The sequence below is a fragment of the Staurois parvus genome, unplaced genomic scaffold (assembly GCF_062004578.1).
Source record: "Staurois parvus isolate SC_StPar_1 unplaced genomic scaffold, SC_StPar_1.0 ptg000519l, whole genome shotgun sequence".
NCBI classification, from domain to species: Eukaryota; Metazoa; Chordata; class Amphibia; order Anura; family Ranidae; genus Staurois; species Staurois parvus.
The window spans coordinates 1,203,611-1,223,145 of record NW_028318315.1 but is presented as its reverse complement, the minus strand read 5'-3'; the positions used below and the strand labels follow the sequence as shown (position 1 = coordinate 1,223,145).

The following is a 19,535-nucleotide window of genomic DNA, read 5'->3' as shown; positions in this document are numbered from 1 at the left end:
ATCAACACCATTACTAGTATAAATAAATAACAATTCCAGTACACAATATTGCCAAAAGTATTGGGCCCACCCTTCAAATCATGTGATTCAGGTGTTCCAATCCCCTCCATGGACACAGGTGTATACAATCAAGCCCCTAGGCATGCAGACTGCTTCTACAAACATTGGTGAAAGAATGGGTCGCTCTCAGGAGCTCAGTGACTCCAAGGCTGGTCCCGTGATAGGTTGTCACCTGTGCAATAAGTCCATCCGTGACATTTCCTGGCTTCTAAATATTCCACGCTCAACTGTTAGTGGGATTATAACAAAGTGGAAGCAACTGGGAACAACAGCAACTCAGCCACCAAGTGTAGGCCACGTCACATGACAGAGCGGGGTCAGCGCATGCTGAAGCGCACAGTGCGCAGAAGTCACCAACTGTCTGCAGAGTCAATAGCTAAAGACCTCCAAACTTGGTGTGGCCTTCAGATGAGCGCAACAACAGTGCGTAGAGAGCTTCATGGAATGGGTTTCCATGGCCGAGCAGCTGCATCCAAGCCTTACATCACCAAGTGCAATGCAAAGCGTTGAATGCCGTAGTGTAAAGCACACCGCCACTGGACTCTAGAGCAGTGGAGACATGTTCTCTGGAGTGACCAATCACGCTTCTCTGTCTGGCAATCCGATGGACGTGTCTGGGTTTGGCGGTTGCCAGGAGAACGGTACTTGCCTGACTGCATTGTGCCAAGTGTAAAGTTTGGTGGAGGGGGGATTATGGTGTGGGGTTGTTTCTCAGGGGTTGGGCTTGGCCCCCTAGTTCCAGTGAAGGGAACTCTTAATGCGTCAGCATACTAAGACATGTTGGACAATTTCATGCTCCCAACTTTGTGGGAAGTTTGGGGATGGCCCCTTCCTGTTCCAACATGACTGCACACTAGTGCACAAAGCAAGGTCCATAAAGACATGGAGGAGCCAGTTTGGGGTGGAGGAACTTGACTGGCCTGCACAGAGTCCTGACCCCAACCCCATAGAACACCTTTGGGATGAATTAGAGCGGAGACTGTGAGCCAGGCCTCCTCCCCCGACATCAGTGCCTGACCTGACAAATGTGCTTCTGGAAGAATGGTCCAACCTTCCCATAGACACCCTCCTAAACCTTGTGGACGGCCTTCCCAGAAGAGTTGAAGCTGTTATAGCTGCAAAGGGCGGGGCCAACTCAAAATTGAACCCTACGGACTAAGACTGGGAGGCCATTAAAGGTCATGTGTGTGGAAAGGGCGGGGCCAACTCAATATTGAACCCTACGGACTAAGACTGGGGGGCCATTAAAGGTCGTGTGTGGAAAGGCAGGAGACCAATACTGCGGGCAATATAGTGTATATTAAGTTATAGGAGATGTTTCTCGAGGGGTGCAGTTCCTCTGAGCTCCGCAAGATTGTGAACTCACTTCTACCAAGACAGGAAGTGATGTCAGGTAAAGACAGGAAGTGATGGCAGGTACAGACAGGAAGTTCCGGGTGAGAGGTGAGTTGGGAGGAAGTAGAGAGGAGACGTTGGTGGAAGTGGCAGCAGAGGAGGTAATAAGATGTTTATGTTCTATTTACACCCAGTAACCCCCCTGTCATGTCCGTCCTCTTCCTCCATAGTCACGTCTGTCCTCTTCCTCCATAGCCACTGTGACGTCCTTTATCTCCAGCAGATGATGATACATATATAGTGTGGGAACCCAGATTAACCCCTTCAAGGTCAGAACCTTTCTTCTTTTTGGGGCTAGAATATTCTCATCATTTTGTAGAGCTTAGAGGAACACTTATTATTATTATTATTATACAGTATTTATATAGCGCCAAAAGGTTTGCTCAGCGCTGTACATTATAGTGGGGGACAGAACATGAGACAATACAGTAACAATACAATACACGAGGGGTTCAAGGGCCCTGCTCCTTGGAGCTTACAATCTAGGAGGGAGTGGAAGGTGATACAGGAGGAGATGGCTGTGGGGGATGGGGTGGTAGGAGGAGTGGAGGAGTTCAGCTGTTAGGTGAGGGTGGGGTAGGCTTCCCTGAAGAAATGGGTTTTCAGGGTGCGCCTGAAGGTGAAGAGGGTAGGTGACAGTCTGATGGATTGGGGTGGAGAGTTCCAGAGGATGGGGGAAGTCCTGCAGTCGGGCGTGGGAGGAGGAGACCAGGGAGCTAGAAAGTAGGAGGTCTTGTGAGGAGCGAACACTAAGATACAGGGATGCTCTTGGTCTACAATGGTCCTCCCACCTGCCCTTACATTTCAGACCTCCTTACAGAACTCCAGGGCAACCTTCACCTTCTTACCATCTCACTGGTCAAAAAAATATTCCAAGATATCAAGTGGAATGAAGAAGGGCACTCCTTTACCTGTTGGTGGGCACTCATCTTTAGAGGAGCATCATGTAATGTGTGGCTGGGAGGCAACGCTATGCAACTGGGGGAGGTAGCCCAATGCCTTCCCATGGCTCTGGCAATGCCCGTGCTAGAATTCAGAGCCCCAGGAGCCCACTGCCACTCTGTACAATGTCCAGATACTCCGATATAGTTGGCATCCAGGTGTAGCACCCTCCTAGTTAGGTTGCCAGTCAGTTTTTGGCTCCTTTGTAGCCAGTGGAGCAGGTTTGATTGCTCCTGGCTGTTTTGGGTTCTGCTGGCTACAGTTTCAACTACTCCCCCCCCACATTCCAGTAAGTTCTGGAATATACTGAGTTGGGAGAGGCGGACCTTGAGCTGAATATTCATGCAGCCTTAGCCAATCCCTGGTCTAGAAGGTGACCAGCAAGAGGCTGAGGTGTGCATAAATAGTCTGGGGCCTAGAACATCAGGGTCCTTTAACCTAGTGGACAGAAACTCAGCCTCAAGGGGCTGTCTGCCCTCTTGGGCAATATATTTGAAGACTGTAGGAGGTTCATTGCAATCCACGCTCAGGTAGAACTGGTGGGTCGACTGATGAAGATGAGAGAACAGTCTGGAGGAAAGTCTGCTGAGGATCTGGCCCGGAGGCTCACATTACAAGGTCTGGCTGATACTGTAAGGAAGCATCCATGTATACAGGGACACAGTCAGTAGAGGCCTGAGAGAGGGATTGATCCTGGAGAGACTGTTTCTGTTTTTGTCCTCTTTTGTGAGAGACTGTTCTAGATTTACTAGATTAGGGCATTTTCCAGTGCGGGATCCCCCTGAGCGGATGTCCACATCATTTTTCACTAAAGGCCTGCCTAGGAGAGGGGAGTTTCTATTAGAGTGTCCTCAGGAAAGTTGCACTAGTTTTAAAGTATCCAAAGGCTCACACTATTCCCCATCCAAGTTCTTCAAACAATAAACACAAAAAAGAAACTTCTGCCTGGTTATTGTGTGGAGATATTGAAACTACTGTGTGCCTGACTGCTGTGCACCCTTTAGGGAATAAAACCTGGGACAGACAGGGGGAATCCCCTCAACCCTCGCCGTCCTCCTCCTACCCACACTGGGCTGGCTTTGGAGGCATGGGAACAGATTCCTCTTTACTCCGCTAGCAGCACCCTCCTTCTATCCAATCCCTTCTCTTACTGCAGAGAGTGAGATTGACATAACTCCTGTCAGTCATTAGGGTGATTGGAGCCTTGAAGCTGGAGTTCTGGCAATTATCCTGATTAGCCAGCAACTCTGACCAAAAGAAAGCAAATTCCCTTTCCTGGACATCATGATGGCCCTAAATTGACCTCAGAGCAAACGAGTCAAAGGAAGGATTATATTTATCATTAATTGTCTGCAGATGTAAAAGTAAGTAAAACCAGTTCAGAAGTAAAACGAACCCAACAGAAAAAGGGAATTCTTGTTTCAGCAGGCCAAGAGGGTTCTGTAGCAAACACTAAACAGTCCAAACTAAATGTGTTCCCATGAAGGCAGTAGTTCTTCAATGTCCAGCAACCCTCCTATTCCCCCCTCACATCCACATCTTCATCATGTGACCAATACCATCCAAATCATTCTTACTTTCATTTCCCAAAGTTATCCGTCTACAAGGAGACCTGTATAGATCACATGATGGCACCAATGAAGATGGAAGAGGACCGGAGTCACATGACTGAGAGGATACTAAACCTCACCCTGGAGATCATCTACCTACTGACCGGAGAGGTGAGGAGGATTCTGGGAGGTCACATGACATCACTCTTATCTCTATTAATAAAACACAGACCTGACCGGAGAGGTGAGGAGGATTCTGGGAGGTCACATGACATCACTCTTATCTCTATTAATAAATTACAGACCTGACCGGAGAGGTGAGGAGGATTCTGGGAGGTCACATGACATCACTATTATCTCTATTAATAAAACACAGACCTGACCGGAGAGGTGAGGAGGATTCTGGGAGGTCACATGAAATCACATCTCTATTAATAAAACAGACCTGACCAGAGAGGTGAGGAGGATTCTGGGAGGTCACATGACATCACTCTTATCTCCATTAATAAAACACAGACCTGACCGGAGAGGTGATGAGGATTCTGGGAGGTCACATGACATCACTCTAATCTCTATTAATAAAACACAGACCTGACCGGAGAGGTGAGGAGGATTCTGGGAGGTCACATGACATCGCTCTCATCTCTATTAATAAAACGCAGACCTGACCGGAGAGGTGAGGAGGATTCTGGGAGGTCACATGACATCACTCTTATCTCTATTAATAAAACGCAGACCTGACCGGAGAGGTGAGGAGGATTCTGGGAGGTCACATGACATCACTCTTATCTCTATTAATAAAACACAGACCTGACCGGAGAGGTGAGGAGGATTCTGGGAGTCTAACATGATATTCCTATTGGTTCCTCAATACAGAGATTTCCTCTTCTGAAGTCAGGTGATCATATGACCATCACAGTGTCTCTATGTGACTCCCTGAAACCTGAGAGACACAACATGGAGAAGATTCTAGAAGTCACCAAGAAGATGATGGAGCTGCTGACAGGAGAGGTGAGCAGTGCTGAGTATTTAGAAGGACACAAGGATCTCTACAAGGACGTCATGATGGACAATCAGCCGCCCCTCACATCACCGGGTAAGAGGAGACTTTATTGTAAAGGAGAGAGCAGTACGGAGGATCCACCTAGATCCCCCATCATCTGATAAACACATAGAAACAATGGATTCAGTCAGTGTGTGTGTTTCCTACAGATGGATCCAGTCATGGGAACCCACCAGAGAGACGTCCCCGTCCTCTGTATTCCCGGGATTCCACACAGGAAGGTCACACCATCCCTCACCATCATCAGGTAGATGGGGAACAATCACTGATAGATAAGAATTATACAAAAGAGTCAGTATCTTCAAAATTCTGTGCAGCGGTTAAAAGGAAATCCAGAGGTTGCTGCTAGCAATAAACAAAAATTATTGTGTGTAAATGAGGAAATTCTATCTGCTGCGCTAATGCTGTGGGAGTCTGGAGGTACTACATGTAAAAGTAATTTTTACCTACGATACACCTCCCTCAGCAATGTGTATTCAAATGTGCTCCATCACCAAATGCAGGTGTCGATAATGCCTGCCTATCTTCAACCTGTCTGTGTTGGTGCAATCTAATAAATAAAGTGCTATAATACACCTCCCTCTATAGGAGGTATATATTTAATAATGTTTTGTTCCTTATAGTGATTACAATTGCCCCTAACCCATAAAAATAATAAAAAAGGATGGGGACTACAATACACCTCCCCCATTATTAATGTTACTCTAGAGTACAGTGTTTTGAACACCTATAAAACTGTTAGTGCAGACAAATTGAGTGATTTGAGAAACATACTGTAACGTACATGTGACATGATGTAACGTGCATGTGACATAAATGTACAGATTTAAGTAGATAAGATGTGATCAGTAGCAATATGTAATCGTAACTGTAGGGACATTCCATTGTCATTAAAGATGTATATTCAGTCAGAGGAACTCAGACACAGAGGCATCAATTAGCGGCTGAAAAGCCTGGCTTCCAGAATGTGACACCTTTGTGTTAATAAGGTTGTCACCTTCTGGTGAAACCGGTTTAAAGGAAGTGGCTCGAGACATTTCGGCTTCATGAAAGCAGGGGGCTCGATCTGTCTGGGGGGAGCTAAAACGTATATCCATACATCAAAAGGGGTATGTTTCATCTCTCATAAAAGCTAAAATATTAGTTGCAGAGAGATGAACATACTCCCTTCTGTTTGGGCACTCTGTAGGCCACATCGACACCTAAAAATCATATTTGTGACTTAGGTAGAAGGCCAGGAAAATGCAGGAAATGGTTAGGTGGCGCTGGATCGCAACAGTCGAATGGTGTTTGGTACTGTCGTGATCGGGCCGATGTGCTGGTGTCGGAAATCCAATCCCAGACTTGGTGTTTCAAGCCGGTTTTAGTCTGATTGAACTTGGGCCGGTCAGCCCCCAGAACATCCTGTGGGCAGGTACAGGGGCAGCCCCCCATGGAGGTACAGGGGCAGCCCCCCATGGAGGTACAGGGGCAGCCCCCCATGGTCAATTGGCTGAAGACTAATGACCCGCCTACGTCCATATCCCCATAAAAGGAGTACCCGGGCATTGTGACATTTGTGATTTGTATGGAGCCAGTTTTACTTGACTAACGCAGTGGTGGGCAACCTTTTTTTTCAACTGAGCTAAATCTCGCCAAAACCACGATTGAAATTTATTTTGAGAGCCACATTTTTAAAACTGAAAATACATAGGATGGTACACTGTTTTTAGTTTCAATAAGTTTTTATAGTAATTCATCCCCCATATAGTAATTCATCCCCCATAGTAATTCATCCCCCATATAGTAATTAATCCCCCATAGTAATTCATCCCCCATATAGTAATTCATCCCCCATATAGTAATTCATCCCCCCATAGTAATTCATCCCCCATAGTAATTCATCCCCCATATAGTAATTCATCCCCCATAGTAATTCATCCCCCATATAGTAATTCATCCCCCATAGTAATTCATCCCCCATATAGTAATTCATCCCCCATATAGCAATTCATCCCCCATATAGTAATTCATCCCCCATATAGTAATTCATCCCCCATATAGTAATTCATCCCCCATAGTAATTCATCCCCCATAGTAATTCATCCCCCCATAGTAATTCATCCCCCATATAGTAATTCATCCCCCATATAGTAATTCATCCCCCATATAGTAATTCATCCCCCATAGTAATTCATCCCCCATATAGTAATTCATCCCTCATAGTAATTCATCCCTCATAGTAATTCATCCCCCCTATAGTAATTCATCCCCTATATAGTAATTCATCCCCCATATAGTAATTCATCCCCCATATAGTAATTCATCCCTCATAGTAATTCATCCCTCATAGTAATTCATCCCCCCTATAGTAATTCATCCCCTATATAGTAATTCATCCCCCATATAGTAATTCATCCCCCATATAGTAATTCATCCCCCATAGTAATTCATCCCCCCATAGTAATTCATCCCCCATATAGTAATTCATCCCTCATATAGTAATTCATCCCCCATATAGTAATTCATCCCCCATAGTAATTCATCCCCCCTATAGTAATTCATCCCCCATAGTAATTCATCCCCCCTATAGTAATTCATCCCCCATATAGTAATTCATCCCCCATATAGTAATTCATCCCCCATAGTAATTCATCCCCCATATAGTAATTCATCCCCCATAGTAATTCATCCCCCATATAGTAATTCATCCCCCCTATAGTAATTCATCCCCCCTATAGTAATTCATCCCCCCTATAGTAATTCATCCCCCATATAGTAATTCATCCCCCATAGTAATTCATCCCCCATATAGTAATTCATCCCCCATATAGTAATTCATCCCCCATATAGTAATTCATCCCCCCTATAGTAATTCATCCCCCATATAGTAATTCATCCCCCATATAGTAATTCATCCCCCATAGTAATTCATCCCCCATATAGTAATTCATCCCCCATAGTAATTCATCCCCCATATAGTAATTCATCCCCCCTATAGTAATTCATCCCCCCTATAGTAATTCATCCCCCATATTAATTCATCCCTCATATAGTAGTAGTAAGTAAGTAGCAAGTAGTAAGCCAAGTCCCCCCTGTGTCAATTCACTTACCTTTGCTCCGCGCGTTCCTCTCGCCGTGTTCCCGCGCCATTCCGGTCTTCAGGGCGGACTGTGAGAGGAGCCTAGCTCCTCTCACGTTCGTCACGCTGCCCCGCCTACACACATCCTGACAGCCAATCACTGGCTATCAGGATGTGAGTGGCAGCGAGACTGGCCAATCATTGCATTTGAGCGCGCTGCCCTGGCTGTTTTTTTTTGGATCACGCTGCAGAGTCCCTGCCGCCCGAGAGGAGGGAGGGGAGCGGGCGCCCGGCACACAAGAGCCGCATTAAAACGTGTAAAGAGCCGCATGTGGCTCGCGAGCCGCGGCTTGCCGACCACTGGACTAACGGATTGCTGACGCTCTGACTTGCTCCAGTCGCAGGATAGATCTTGGTAAAAGTTTTATTCTGTGTTATTCCCTTTTTATTTTATAGTGAATAGTCATTTGTGTGTCTTCTTGTATTTTTTGTATTTCTGTAACTTTTTATATTTTGTACATATTTTATGCACCGCCCACTTTCGGGAAATTAAAGCTTAAAATTAATTAGTGACTTCTGTGTATTTAAGCACGGACTCATATCTTTGGAGAGATTGGATTGGAGAGATTAGATTGTATTGTATTTTAGTGCCTTTAAACGCTCGGTCAAGTTCATTGCCAATCTGTATGCAATTGCACTGTGTGTGGGCAGATTGCGTGCAGATTGTAAAAGGTAACAGATCGGCCAGACGGAGATCTGTGTGTGTAGGGTGTCCCAACAGACCGTTCTGTGGATAAACTGTTGGGTGGTGGCAGGCTACCTTTTGTGGTGTGTCTGGTGTGGGGGTGTGTGGACAGTGGAAGGGTGATTAACACCGGGGTTCATGCTGTAGGTAGCTGGAGGGACTCTAGAAGGGTGTGTAATTACTAAGCTGGTCCTCAACTCTAATCAGTGCATCAGATTGTATGTAAGATTTGTATCTGCCAGTCTGTGGTCGACCAGCTGGATTGGAGTGGACTCTGCATCTGGTGGTGGCCAAAGGTAGTGCGGGCTGTGGAAGTATTTCACGGCTGATCTTATATACGGTTTTATATATTCAAAGTTGAGTCCCCTTTATTCCCTCTTACCCCCAAGTCATGGCTGCACGTGCGCGCATTGGTTAGCTAGTCGCTGTGGGCGTGGCGTGTGGGGGATTCGTGACACATACAAATGCAAATAACAGGTCAGTTCATGAAAATAAAGTCCAGGTGCTATAAAACACCTTCCACATCAAGATGATCAATGTGGTATAGTGGTACAATTTGGTGATCTTGCCAGCAAAAACGGTGATAAGTGATCCACTCGTGCTCACCCTCCAGTGCCCCACTCACTACAAGGTTTTGACCACCAAGGTAGGTCATAAAGCGCTTTTGGGTGCTTTGGCAAGCCACTAGAGTGAATCTGTCTCCTTTGCCCTTTAGCAACCGCTGCCCTTTAAACCTGTAGTCCTCTTATAAGGGAACACTTCAAACGGCCACAATGCTCCTCCCCCGCAGTAAAGCAATCGAAAGGAGACTTCCATAGGGTTATACCGTATTTATTGCATAAAAGCACTTAAGAAATGCACATACAGTATCTCCCAGAAGTGAGTCCCCCCCCTCACATTTTGTGTAAATATTTGATTCTACCTTTTCATGTGACAACACTGAAGAAATGACACTTTGCTACAATGTGACGTAGTCAGTGTACAGCTTGTATAACATGTAAATTTGCTGTCCCCTCAAAAAAACTCAACACACCGCCATTAATGTCTAAACCGCTGGCAACAAAAGAGTCCACCACTAAGTGACAAGGTCCAAATTGGGCCCAAAGTGACAATATTCTGTGTGGCCGCCATTATTTTCCAGCACTGCCTTAACCCTCTTGGGCATGGAGGTCACCAGAGCTTCACAGGTTGCCACTGGAGTCCTCTTCCACTCCTCCATGACGTCATCATGGAGCTGGTGGATGTTCGAGACCTTGCGCTCCTCCACCTTCCATTTGAGGATGTCCCACAGATGCTCAATAGGGTTCAGGTCTGGAGACATGCTTGGCCAGTCCATCACCTGAACCCTCAGCTTCTATAGCAAGGCAGTGGTGGTCTTGGAGGTGTGTTTGGAGTCATTATCATGTTGGAATACTGCCCTGAGGCCCAGTCTCCGAAGGGAGAGGATCATGCTCTGCTTCAGTATGTCACAGTACATGTTGGCATTCACGGTTCCCTCAATGAACTGTAGCCCCCCCCAGTGCCGGCAGCACTCATGCAGCCCCAGACCATGACACTCCCACCACCATGCTTGACTGTAGGCAAGACACACTTGTCTTTGTACTCCTCACCTGGTTGCCGCCACACATGCCTGACACCATCTGAACCCAATCAGTTGATGTTGGTGTCATCAGACCACATGACGTGGTTCCAGTAATCCATGTCCTTAGTCTGCTTGTCTTCAGCAAACTGTTTGCGGGTTTTCTTGTGCATCATCTTTAGAAGAGGCTTCCTTCTGGGATGACAGCCATGCAGACCAATGTGATGCAGTGTGCGGCGTATGGTCTGAGCACTGACAGGCTGACCCCCCCACCCCTTCAACCTCTGCAGCAATGCTGGCCCCACTGACAGGCTGACCCCCCACCCCTTCAACCTCTGCAGCAATGCTGGCAGCACTCATACGTCAGACTTTTTTATTTATATAGCAAAAAATAAATATCACCAAAATAAAGCTTTATCTGTCTCAAAAAAATGCTAGAAAATTCATATGGGTACAGTGTTGCATGACCGCGCAATTGTCATTCAAAGTGTGATAGCGCTGAAAGCTGAAAATTGGCCTGGACAGGAAGGGGGGGAAAGTGTCCGGACTGGAAGGGGGGGGGGGAGTGTCCGGACTGGAAGGGGGGGGAAAGTGTCCGGACTGGAAGGGGGTGAAAGTGTCCGGACTGGAAGGGGGTGAAAGTGTCCGGACTGGAAGGGGGGGGGGGGGAAGTGTCCGGACTGGAAGGGGGGGGGGAAGTGTCCGGACTGGAAGGGGGTGAAAGTGTCTGGACTGGAAGGGGGGGGGAAAGTGTCCGGACTGGAAGGGGGGGGGAAAGTGTCCGGACTGGAAGGGGGGGGGAAAGTGTCCGGACTGGAAGGAGGGGGGAAAGTGTCCGGACTGGAAGGGGGGGGGGGAGTATCTGGACTGGAAGGGGGGAGAAAGTGTCCGGACTGGAAGGGGGGGGGGAAAGTGTCTGGACTGGAAGGGGGGGGGAAGTGTCCGGACTGGAAGGGGGGGGGGGAGTGTCCGGACTGGAAGGGGGGGGAAAGTGTCCGGACTGGAAGGGGGTGAAAGTGTCCGGACTGGAAGGGGGTGAAAGTGTCCGGACTGGAAGGGGGGGGGGAGTGTCCGGACTGGAAGGGGGGGGGGAGTGTCCGGACTGGAAGGGGGGGGGAAAGTGTCCGGACTGGAAGGGGGGGGGAAAGTGTCCGGACTGGAAGGGGGGGGGAAAGTGTCCGGACTGGAAGGGGGGGGGAAAGTGTCCGGACTGGAAGGGGGGGGGGAAAGTGTCCGGACTGGAAGGGGGGGGGAAAGTGTCCGGACTGGAAGGGGGGGGGAAAGTGTCCGGACTGGAAGGAGGGGGGAAAGTGTCCGGACTGGAAGGGGGGGGGGAGTATCTGGACTGGAAGGGGGGAGAAAGTGTCCGGACTGGAAGGGGGGGGGGAAAGTGTCTGGACTGGAAGGGGGGGGGGAAAGTGTCCGGACTGGAAGGGGGGGGGAAAGTGTCCGGACTGGAAGGGGGGGGGAAAGTGTCCGGACTGGAAGGAGGGGGGAAAGTGTCCGGACTGGAAGGGGGGGGGGAGTATCTGGACTGGAAGGGGGGAGAAAGTGTCCGGACTGGAAGGGGGGGGGGAAAGTGTCTGGACTGGAAGGGGGGGGGAAGTGTCCGGACTGGAAGGGGGGGGGAAAGTGTCCAGACTGGAAGTGGTTAAAGTGCCATATATATGGAATACATGTAAGTACACCAACACAGACAGGTTGAACATAGGCAGGCATTATCGACACCCGCATTTGGTGATGGAGCACATTTGAATACACATTGATGAGGGAGGTGTATTGTAGGTAAAAATGACTTTTACATGTAGTACCTCCAGACTCCCACAGCATTAGCGCAGCATATAGAATTTCCTTGTACAAAAGTGTGTTTGTTCCAATAAATGTCTCGTGCTTTCAGAGTGGAATCCTCGGGGATTATAAAATTGTTGTCAAAGAAGAGTATAAAGAGGAGGATGAGGAGTATGGAGTGATGAAGCAGCTTTCTGAGAGACAGAACGCTCTCTACAAGGAGCCATCAAGTAACAGGAACCCACCAGAGAGATGTCCCCGTCCTCTGTATTCCACACAGGAAGGTCACACCATCCCTCACCATCATCAGGTAGATGAGGAACAATCACTGATAGTATCATTAGGATCTGTACATTATCTGCATTGTTACCATTGATGTCATTTTTATTATCATTAGGATCTGTAAAATATCTTTATTATTACAATTTGTCATTTTTCTTGTATTTTCAGAGTGGAAACCTGAGAGATCCTAAAATTGAGATAAAGACAGAAGAAGAAGAGGCGTATGTGAGGGATGATCAGCAGTCTATGGAGGAGGATGGAATAACGGGGACATTTATAGAGGAGGACACTCCTACAGAGATCAGCACAGGTGGGTCATGAACACTAAATCCATTCCTCCACCCATACTGCTCACTGATTGGTCCAGAGTAGGGCGGGGACTGGGTGATATCAGCCTGTAATCCCCTGGTCACTTTCCTGAGCTGTGTTCCCCGTCCTGTATTCCTGGATTTCTCTCGGATAATCTTCCTTCTCTGTGCTGCAGACACAATTTATGTATCTAGAATGTATTTATGGAGATTTTGAGGTTCCACTGGCAGAAAAGTGTTGCTTTTTTCCCATAGGGCATTGCTCAACCTAGGCACCAGGGTTATGAGCCTTGAATCTCATGTCCAGGTCTAGCAAGATCTCTGTCAGAGCAATTCTGGGTTTCAGAGTTACTTTTTCTGTAGTCTGCTGGCTGTGCCGGGTGGAGGGATATGTCTGTATAGTCTCAGACCCAAGTCACTGAGTGCAGTCTCAGGAGATGGGAGGCAGCGGGGTGGGATCTCTGCAACTTGTCTCAGTTAAATAAACATTTAGGCTACCACTGATTGCTGAATGCCATTAATGTGAGCCCTGACCCTTATATGTTATCAATTATATTGCATGTTTCATACCCCAGACCCCTGCACTATATACTCTATGTTGTACATTACATACTCCTGATCCCTGCACTATATTTTCTGTTGTACATTACATACTCCTGCACTTTATACTCTGTTGTACGTTACATACTCCTGACCCCTGCACTATATACTCTATGTCGTACATTCCATACTCCTGACCCCGGCACTATATACTTTATGTTGTATATTATATACTCCTGACCCCTGCACTATATACTCTATGTTGTATATTATATACTCCTGACCCCTGCACTATACACTCTATGTTGTACATTACATCATTCTGATACAACAGTTAGGACTATATAGTATCTTCTACAATATGTTGTACATTACATAGTCCTGACTTCTGCTGTCTACCCTGCACCCATTGCTATATACACTGCTCAAAAAAAAAATTAAGGGAAGACTTTGTAATCAGAGTCTAGTATGAAGTCAATGAACCTTCCGGGATATTGATCTGGTCAGGTAAGTAGCAGAGGGGGTTGTTCATCAGCTTCAGCTGCTTTGGTGTTAATGAAATTAATAGGTGCACTAGATGGGCAACAATGAGACAACCCCCAAACAGGAATGGTTTTACAGGTGGAGGCCACTGACATTTTTTCCCTATTGATCTTTTCTGATTGGTTTTCACTAGTTTTGCATTTGGCTAGGGTCAGTGTCACTACTGGTAGCATGAGGCCATACCTGGACCCTACAGAGGTTGTACAGGCAGTCCAACTCCTCCAGGGTGCCATTGCCAGAAGGTTTGCTGTGTCTCCCAGCACGGTCTCAAGAGCATGGAGGAGATTCCAGGAGACAGGCAGTTCCTCTAGGAGAGCTGGACAGGACCGTAGAAGGTCCTTAACCCATCAGCAGGACCGGTATCTGCTCCTTTGTACAAGGAGGAACAGGATGAGCTCTGCCAGAGCCCTACAAAATGTCCTCCAGCAGGCCACTGGTGTGAATGTCTCTGACCAAACAATCAGAAACAGACTTCATGAGGGGGGCCTGAGGGCCCGACGTCCTCTAGTGGGCCCTGTGCTCACTGCCCGGCACCATAGAGCTGGATTGGCATTTGCCATTGAACACCAGAATTGTCAGGTCCACCACTGGCACCCTGTGCTTTTCACAGATGAGAGCAGGTTCACCTTGAGCACATGTGACAGACATGAAAGGGTCTGGAGAAGCCGTGGAGAATGTTCTGCTGCCTGTAACATCATTCAGCATGACCGTTTTGGTGGGGGGTCAGTGATGGTCTGGGGAGGCATATCCATGGAGGGACACACAGACCTCTACAGGTTACACAATGGCACCCTGACTGCCATTAGGTATGGGGATGAAATCCTTGGACCCATTGTCAGACCCTAAACAGGTGCAGTGGGTCCTGGGTTCCTCCTGGTGCCGTGGGTCCTGGGTTCCTCCTGGTGCCGTGGGTCCTGGATTCCTCCTGGTGCAGTGGGTCCTGGGTTCCTCCTGGTGCAGTGGGTCCTGGGTTCCTCCTGGTGCAGTGGGTCCTGGGTTCCTCCTGGTGCACGACAATGCCCAGCCTCATGTGGGGAGAGTATGCAGGCAGTTCCTGGAGGATGAAGGAATTGATACCATTGAATGGCCCCCACACTCGCCTGACCTAAATCCAATAGAACTCCTCTGGGATGTCATGTTTCGGTCCACCTGACGCCACCAGGTTGCACCTCAGACTGTCCAGGAGCTCAGTGATGTCCTGGTCCAGATCTGGGAGGAAATCCCCCAGGACACCATCCGTGGTCTCATTAGGAGCCTCCCCCAACATTGTCAGGCATGCATACAAGCACATGGGGGCCATACAAACTACTGAGGACCATTCTGAGTTGCTGCAATGACATTTCAGCAGAATGGACTCGCCTGCTGCATCATTTTTTCACTTTGATTTTCAGGGTGTCTTTGAATTCAGTCCTCTGTAGGTCGATCATTTTCATTTCCATGAAACAATGGGGCGTCCTTACATTCCTAACACATTACCCGTCCATATCAGTATAGAGATCCGGCAGGAGATTCGTCCTCATTGAGATCTGATGGGTTTTCAAAGTCTTCCTTTATTTTTTTGAGCAGTGTATAAGCATAATATGTATTCTCTTTTGTTCCCCCCATTTCCTACCAGCTGGACATTTTATATCGGATGATGTGATTGGAGCACAGACTTTTACATGGTGATAATAATGTGATAACATCCTCCAACTTTGGACCCTTAAACTGAAAGTGATAATGAGGGAGGAGTCAATACCCCAATGATGGTGGTCTTCAGGATCAGTCCAGTCTTCATCTTGGTTGTTCTCCCCCCATCCTCACTCTCTGACCTCTGGTGGGGCTCAGCCCCGCTGTTCTTCATGACTAAATCATGGACTAAATAAGGAAGTGCAGTACTTCTTGTGTTGGGAAGATGGTGATGAGTGATAGAGGGGGTGGGGACCCTCGTCCTATAATCCCCTCATCACTGTCCCTCCTATAAAAGACAGTTCTGGTTGTTTCCTCACTCTCTGACTAAGGTCCATGAATAAAGAAATGACCTGGTAGGAGATCAGAGGAGCCATTTCCTAGTTCCCTTGAGGGTGGAATTGTAAGCTCCTCAGAGACCAAGCTGCCTGATGTGGGCGGAGTCCTGGTTTGGGGGAACCAATCAGCTCCTGTCTAGTAATCCTTTTTGTCTTTGTATTTTAGTCCATGGCCGGGAGATGAGGAAAACCTCAGAGGATTGTCTCACTTTGTCTCTTGACTGGAAAGTAGAAGATGAGGACATCACACAGTATAGTCCAGGAGAAAACCCGGCTCCCTCCAATGTCCATCCGGCACCACACAGTGTAGATGGACCATCGTATTCCTCTTCTCCTGCAGACCCTCAAACTTTGCGGGACCGGGCCGGCCTTCCAACAGGGAAGAGTTTCTCCTGTACTGAGTGCGGGAAATGTTTCAATTTTAAATCCAATCTTGATGTGCATAAAAGATCTCACACAGGTGAGAAGGAGTATTCATGTACTGAGTGCGGGAAATGTTTTCTAAAAACATCACAACTTGTCTCACATCAGAGGTCTCACACAGGGGAGAAGCCATTTTCCTGTTCTGAGTGCGGAAAATGTTTTTCGCAGAGGTCATATCTTTGCAGACATCAGAGATTGCACAGGGGAGAGAAGCCACATGCCTGTCCTGAGTGCGGGAAATGTTTTTCAAAAAAGGCAAATCTTTACACACATCAGAGATTGCACACAGGAGAGAAGCCGCATGCCTGCCCTGAATGCGGGAAATGTTTTTCACAGATGTCCATTCTTTACAGACATCAGAGATTGCACACAGGTGAAAAACCGTATTCCTGTTCTGAGTGCGGGAAATGTTTTGTACAAAAATCACTACTTACAGCACATCAGAGGTCTCACACGGGGGAAAAGCCATATTCTTGTTCCGAGTGCGGAAAATGTTTTTCAAGGAAGTCCAGTCTTTACTTACATCAGATATCTCACATAAGGGAGAAGAAACTTTTCTTCTCTGAGTGAGGGAAATGTTCCGCACTGAAGTCCTGTCTTCCTGTACATCGGGGTCCCACACAACCCTGGAGGTGCATTAGCACCTTTAGTGCGGGAAATGTCTTCTAGATGAATGTTGCTGGACATCCCAGCTCTCGTGGGGAAGAAGCACACCCTGATATACACCTCAGATATACTCCATGGCTGATCTTCATCATGGAAGAAACAGTTCATAAGGAGATCAGAGGTCACCAAAGACATGGATGAAGTGTGGGACCGGGTTGGCCATTGATAGCAGGAGAAGAATAAAAATGGAGTCATCACCTTTCATTGGCTGAGTACATTTTGTGGCGGAAGCTTTTGCAAAAGATTAACATTTGTTTTTTACTCATTCACACAGAAGGAACGTTTCACCGGCATATAATTTTTTTATGAATAGACCCCTAATTGTCAGGAAACGTTTCTATAACGATTGGGAGTATGTAGTCGTTCAATGAACCAACCTCCTGCAGGCTGCAGCTAGGGGGCGCTCTAGTTTCTAGAGTGTAACCCCAGGAGTGTGATTCCAGGTAGCTCCCATTAACCCTCTCACATGTTAAAATACAGATTTCGGGCCTGTTGATTGGCTAAAGCCCCCAAACATCTATTTCCTGAAAGCAGAGGCCCCGGAGAATAAAATGGTGGTCATGGTTAAGGTGTTCCTCGTACACAGATTTCACTTTCATACCCGGGAATATTTCCTCCTTTCCCCCATTTTCTATGTTGGGATCTTTTCTACAATACTTTGTTATAATAATGTACAGTGCCTTGAAAAAGTCTTCACACCCCTTGAAATTTCCCACATTTTGTCATGTTACAACCAAAGATGTCAATGTATTTTATCGGGATTGGATGTGATGGACCGACGCAAAGTGGCACATAATTGTGAAGTGGAAGGAGAATGAGAAATGGTTTTCAACATTTGTGACTGATAAATCTGTGATTTGTATTCAGCCCCCCAGAGTCAATACTTTGTAGGACCCCCTTGGGCTGCAATTCCAGCTGCAAGTCTTTTTGGGGATGTCTCTTTGCACATCTAGAGAGGACATTTCTGCCCATTCTTCTTTGCAGAATCGCACAAGCTCTGTCAGATTGGATGGAGGGCGTCTGTGAACAGCAATTTTCAGGTCTGACCACAGATTCTCCATTGGATTTGGGTCTGGACTGTGACTGGGCCATTCTAACACATGAAGATGCTTTGATCTAAACCATTCCATTGTAGCTCTGGCTGGATGTTCCGGGTCATTGTCGTGCTGGAAGGGGAACCTCCAGCCCAGTCTCAAGTCTTTTGCAGACTCCTGACAGGTTTTCTTCTAAGATTGCTCTGTATTTGGCTCCATCCATCTTACCATCAACTCTGACCAGCCTTCCTGTCCCTGCTGAAGAAAAGCATCCTCACAACATGATGCTGCCACCACCATGTTTCACAGTGGGTATGGTGTGTTCAGGGTGATGTGCAGTGTTAGTTCTTCACCACACATAGCGGTTTGCTTTTAGGCCAAAAAGTTGAATTTTGGTCTCATCTGACCAGAGCTCCTTCTTCCACACATTTGCTGTGTCCCCCACATGGCTTCTCACAAACTGCAAACAGGACTTCTTATGGCTTTTTTCCAACAATGGCTTTCTTCTTGCCACTTCCATAAAGGCCAGATTTGTGGAGTGCACGACTAATAGTTGTCCTGTGGACAGATTCTCCCACCTGAGCTGTGGATCTCTGCAGCTCCTCCAGAGTTCCCATGGACCTCTTGGCTGCTTCTCTGATGAATGCTCTCCTTGTCCAGCCTGTCAGTTTAGGTGGACGGCCATGTCTTGGTAGGTTTGCAGTTGTGTCATTCTCTTTCCATTTTTGGATGATGGATTGAACAGTGCTCCATGAGATGTTCAAAGCTTGGGAGATTTCTTTTATAACCTAATCCTGCTTTAAACACCTCCACAACTTTATCCCTGACCTGTCCGGTGTGCTCCTTGGCCTTCATGATGCTGTTTGTTCCCCAATGTTCTCTAACAAACCTCTGAGGGCTTCACAGAACAGCTGTATTTATACTGAGATCACATGACACACAGGTGGACTCTATTTACTAATTAGGTGACTTCTGAAGGCAATTTGCTCCACTAGATTTTAGTTAGAGGTACCAGAATAAAGGGCTGAATACAAATGCACGCAACACTTTTCACAGATTTATTTGTAAAAAATGTTGAAAACCATTTCTCATTTTCCTTCCACGTCACAATGATGTGCCACTTTGTGTTGGTCTATCACAGGGGTGTCAAACTGGCGGCCCTCTAGCTGTTGCCAAACTACAAGTCCCATCATGCCTCTACCTTTGGGAGTCATGCTTGTAACTGTCAATCTTGCAATGCCTCATGGGACTTGTAGTTTGGCAACAGCTGGAGGGCCGCCAGTTTGACACCCATGCTCTATCACATCCAATCCCAATAAAATACATGGATGTTTTTGGTTATGAATACTTTTTCAAGGCGCTGTAACACGTTTTGTATTGTAGACAAATGAATAATGACTCCGCCTCCACATTGCAGACAAATGATTTTCCTGACCAATCGGATTTCTGCCTGTACTATTTCCTAATTTTTCTTTTGTTACTGCAGTCTTGTTAAATGTTAAATTAGAATAAAAAAAATGTATTGAACAAAAAAAATTGTGTTTGTGTGT

General features: G+C 47.0%; 1 protein-coding gene across 2 annotated transcripts; it reads left to right on the top strand.

The window, feature by feature from the left end:
* The first annotated feature begins 1,334 nt into the window (after window positions 1–1,334).
* LOC149451825 (uncharacterized) lies at window positions 1,335–19,521 on the top strand. Of its 2 annotated transcripts, none has more exons than XM_089690169.1 (7): window positions 1,335–1,556; window positions 3,990–4,118; window positions 4,824–5,043; window positions 5,160–5,257; window positions 12,293–12,493; window positions 12,634–12,775; window positions 16,029–19,521. In XM_089690169.1, exons 1-7 carry the CDS (start codon window positions 1,470–1,472, stop codon window positions 16,853–16,855), a joined length of 1,704 nt encoding a protein of 567 aa, XP_089546295.1. In that variant the 5' UTR covers window positions 1,335–1,469; the 3' UTR covers window positions 16,856–19,521. The 2 variants fall into 2 exon arrangements, with proteins under 2 accessions (XP_089546295.1, XP_089546296.1); XM_089690170.1 differs by lacking the exon at window positions 1,335–1,556 and adding an exon at window positions 1,674–1,724.
* The last annotated feature ends 14 nt before the right edge of the window (window positions 19,522–19,535 follow it).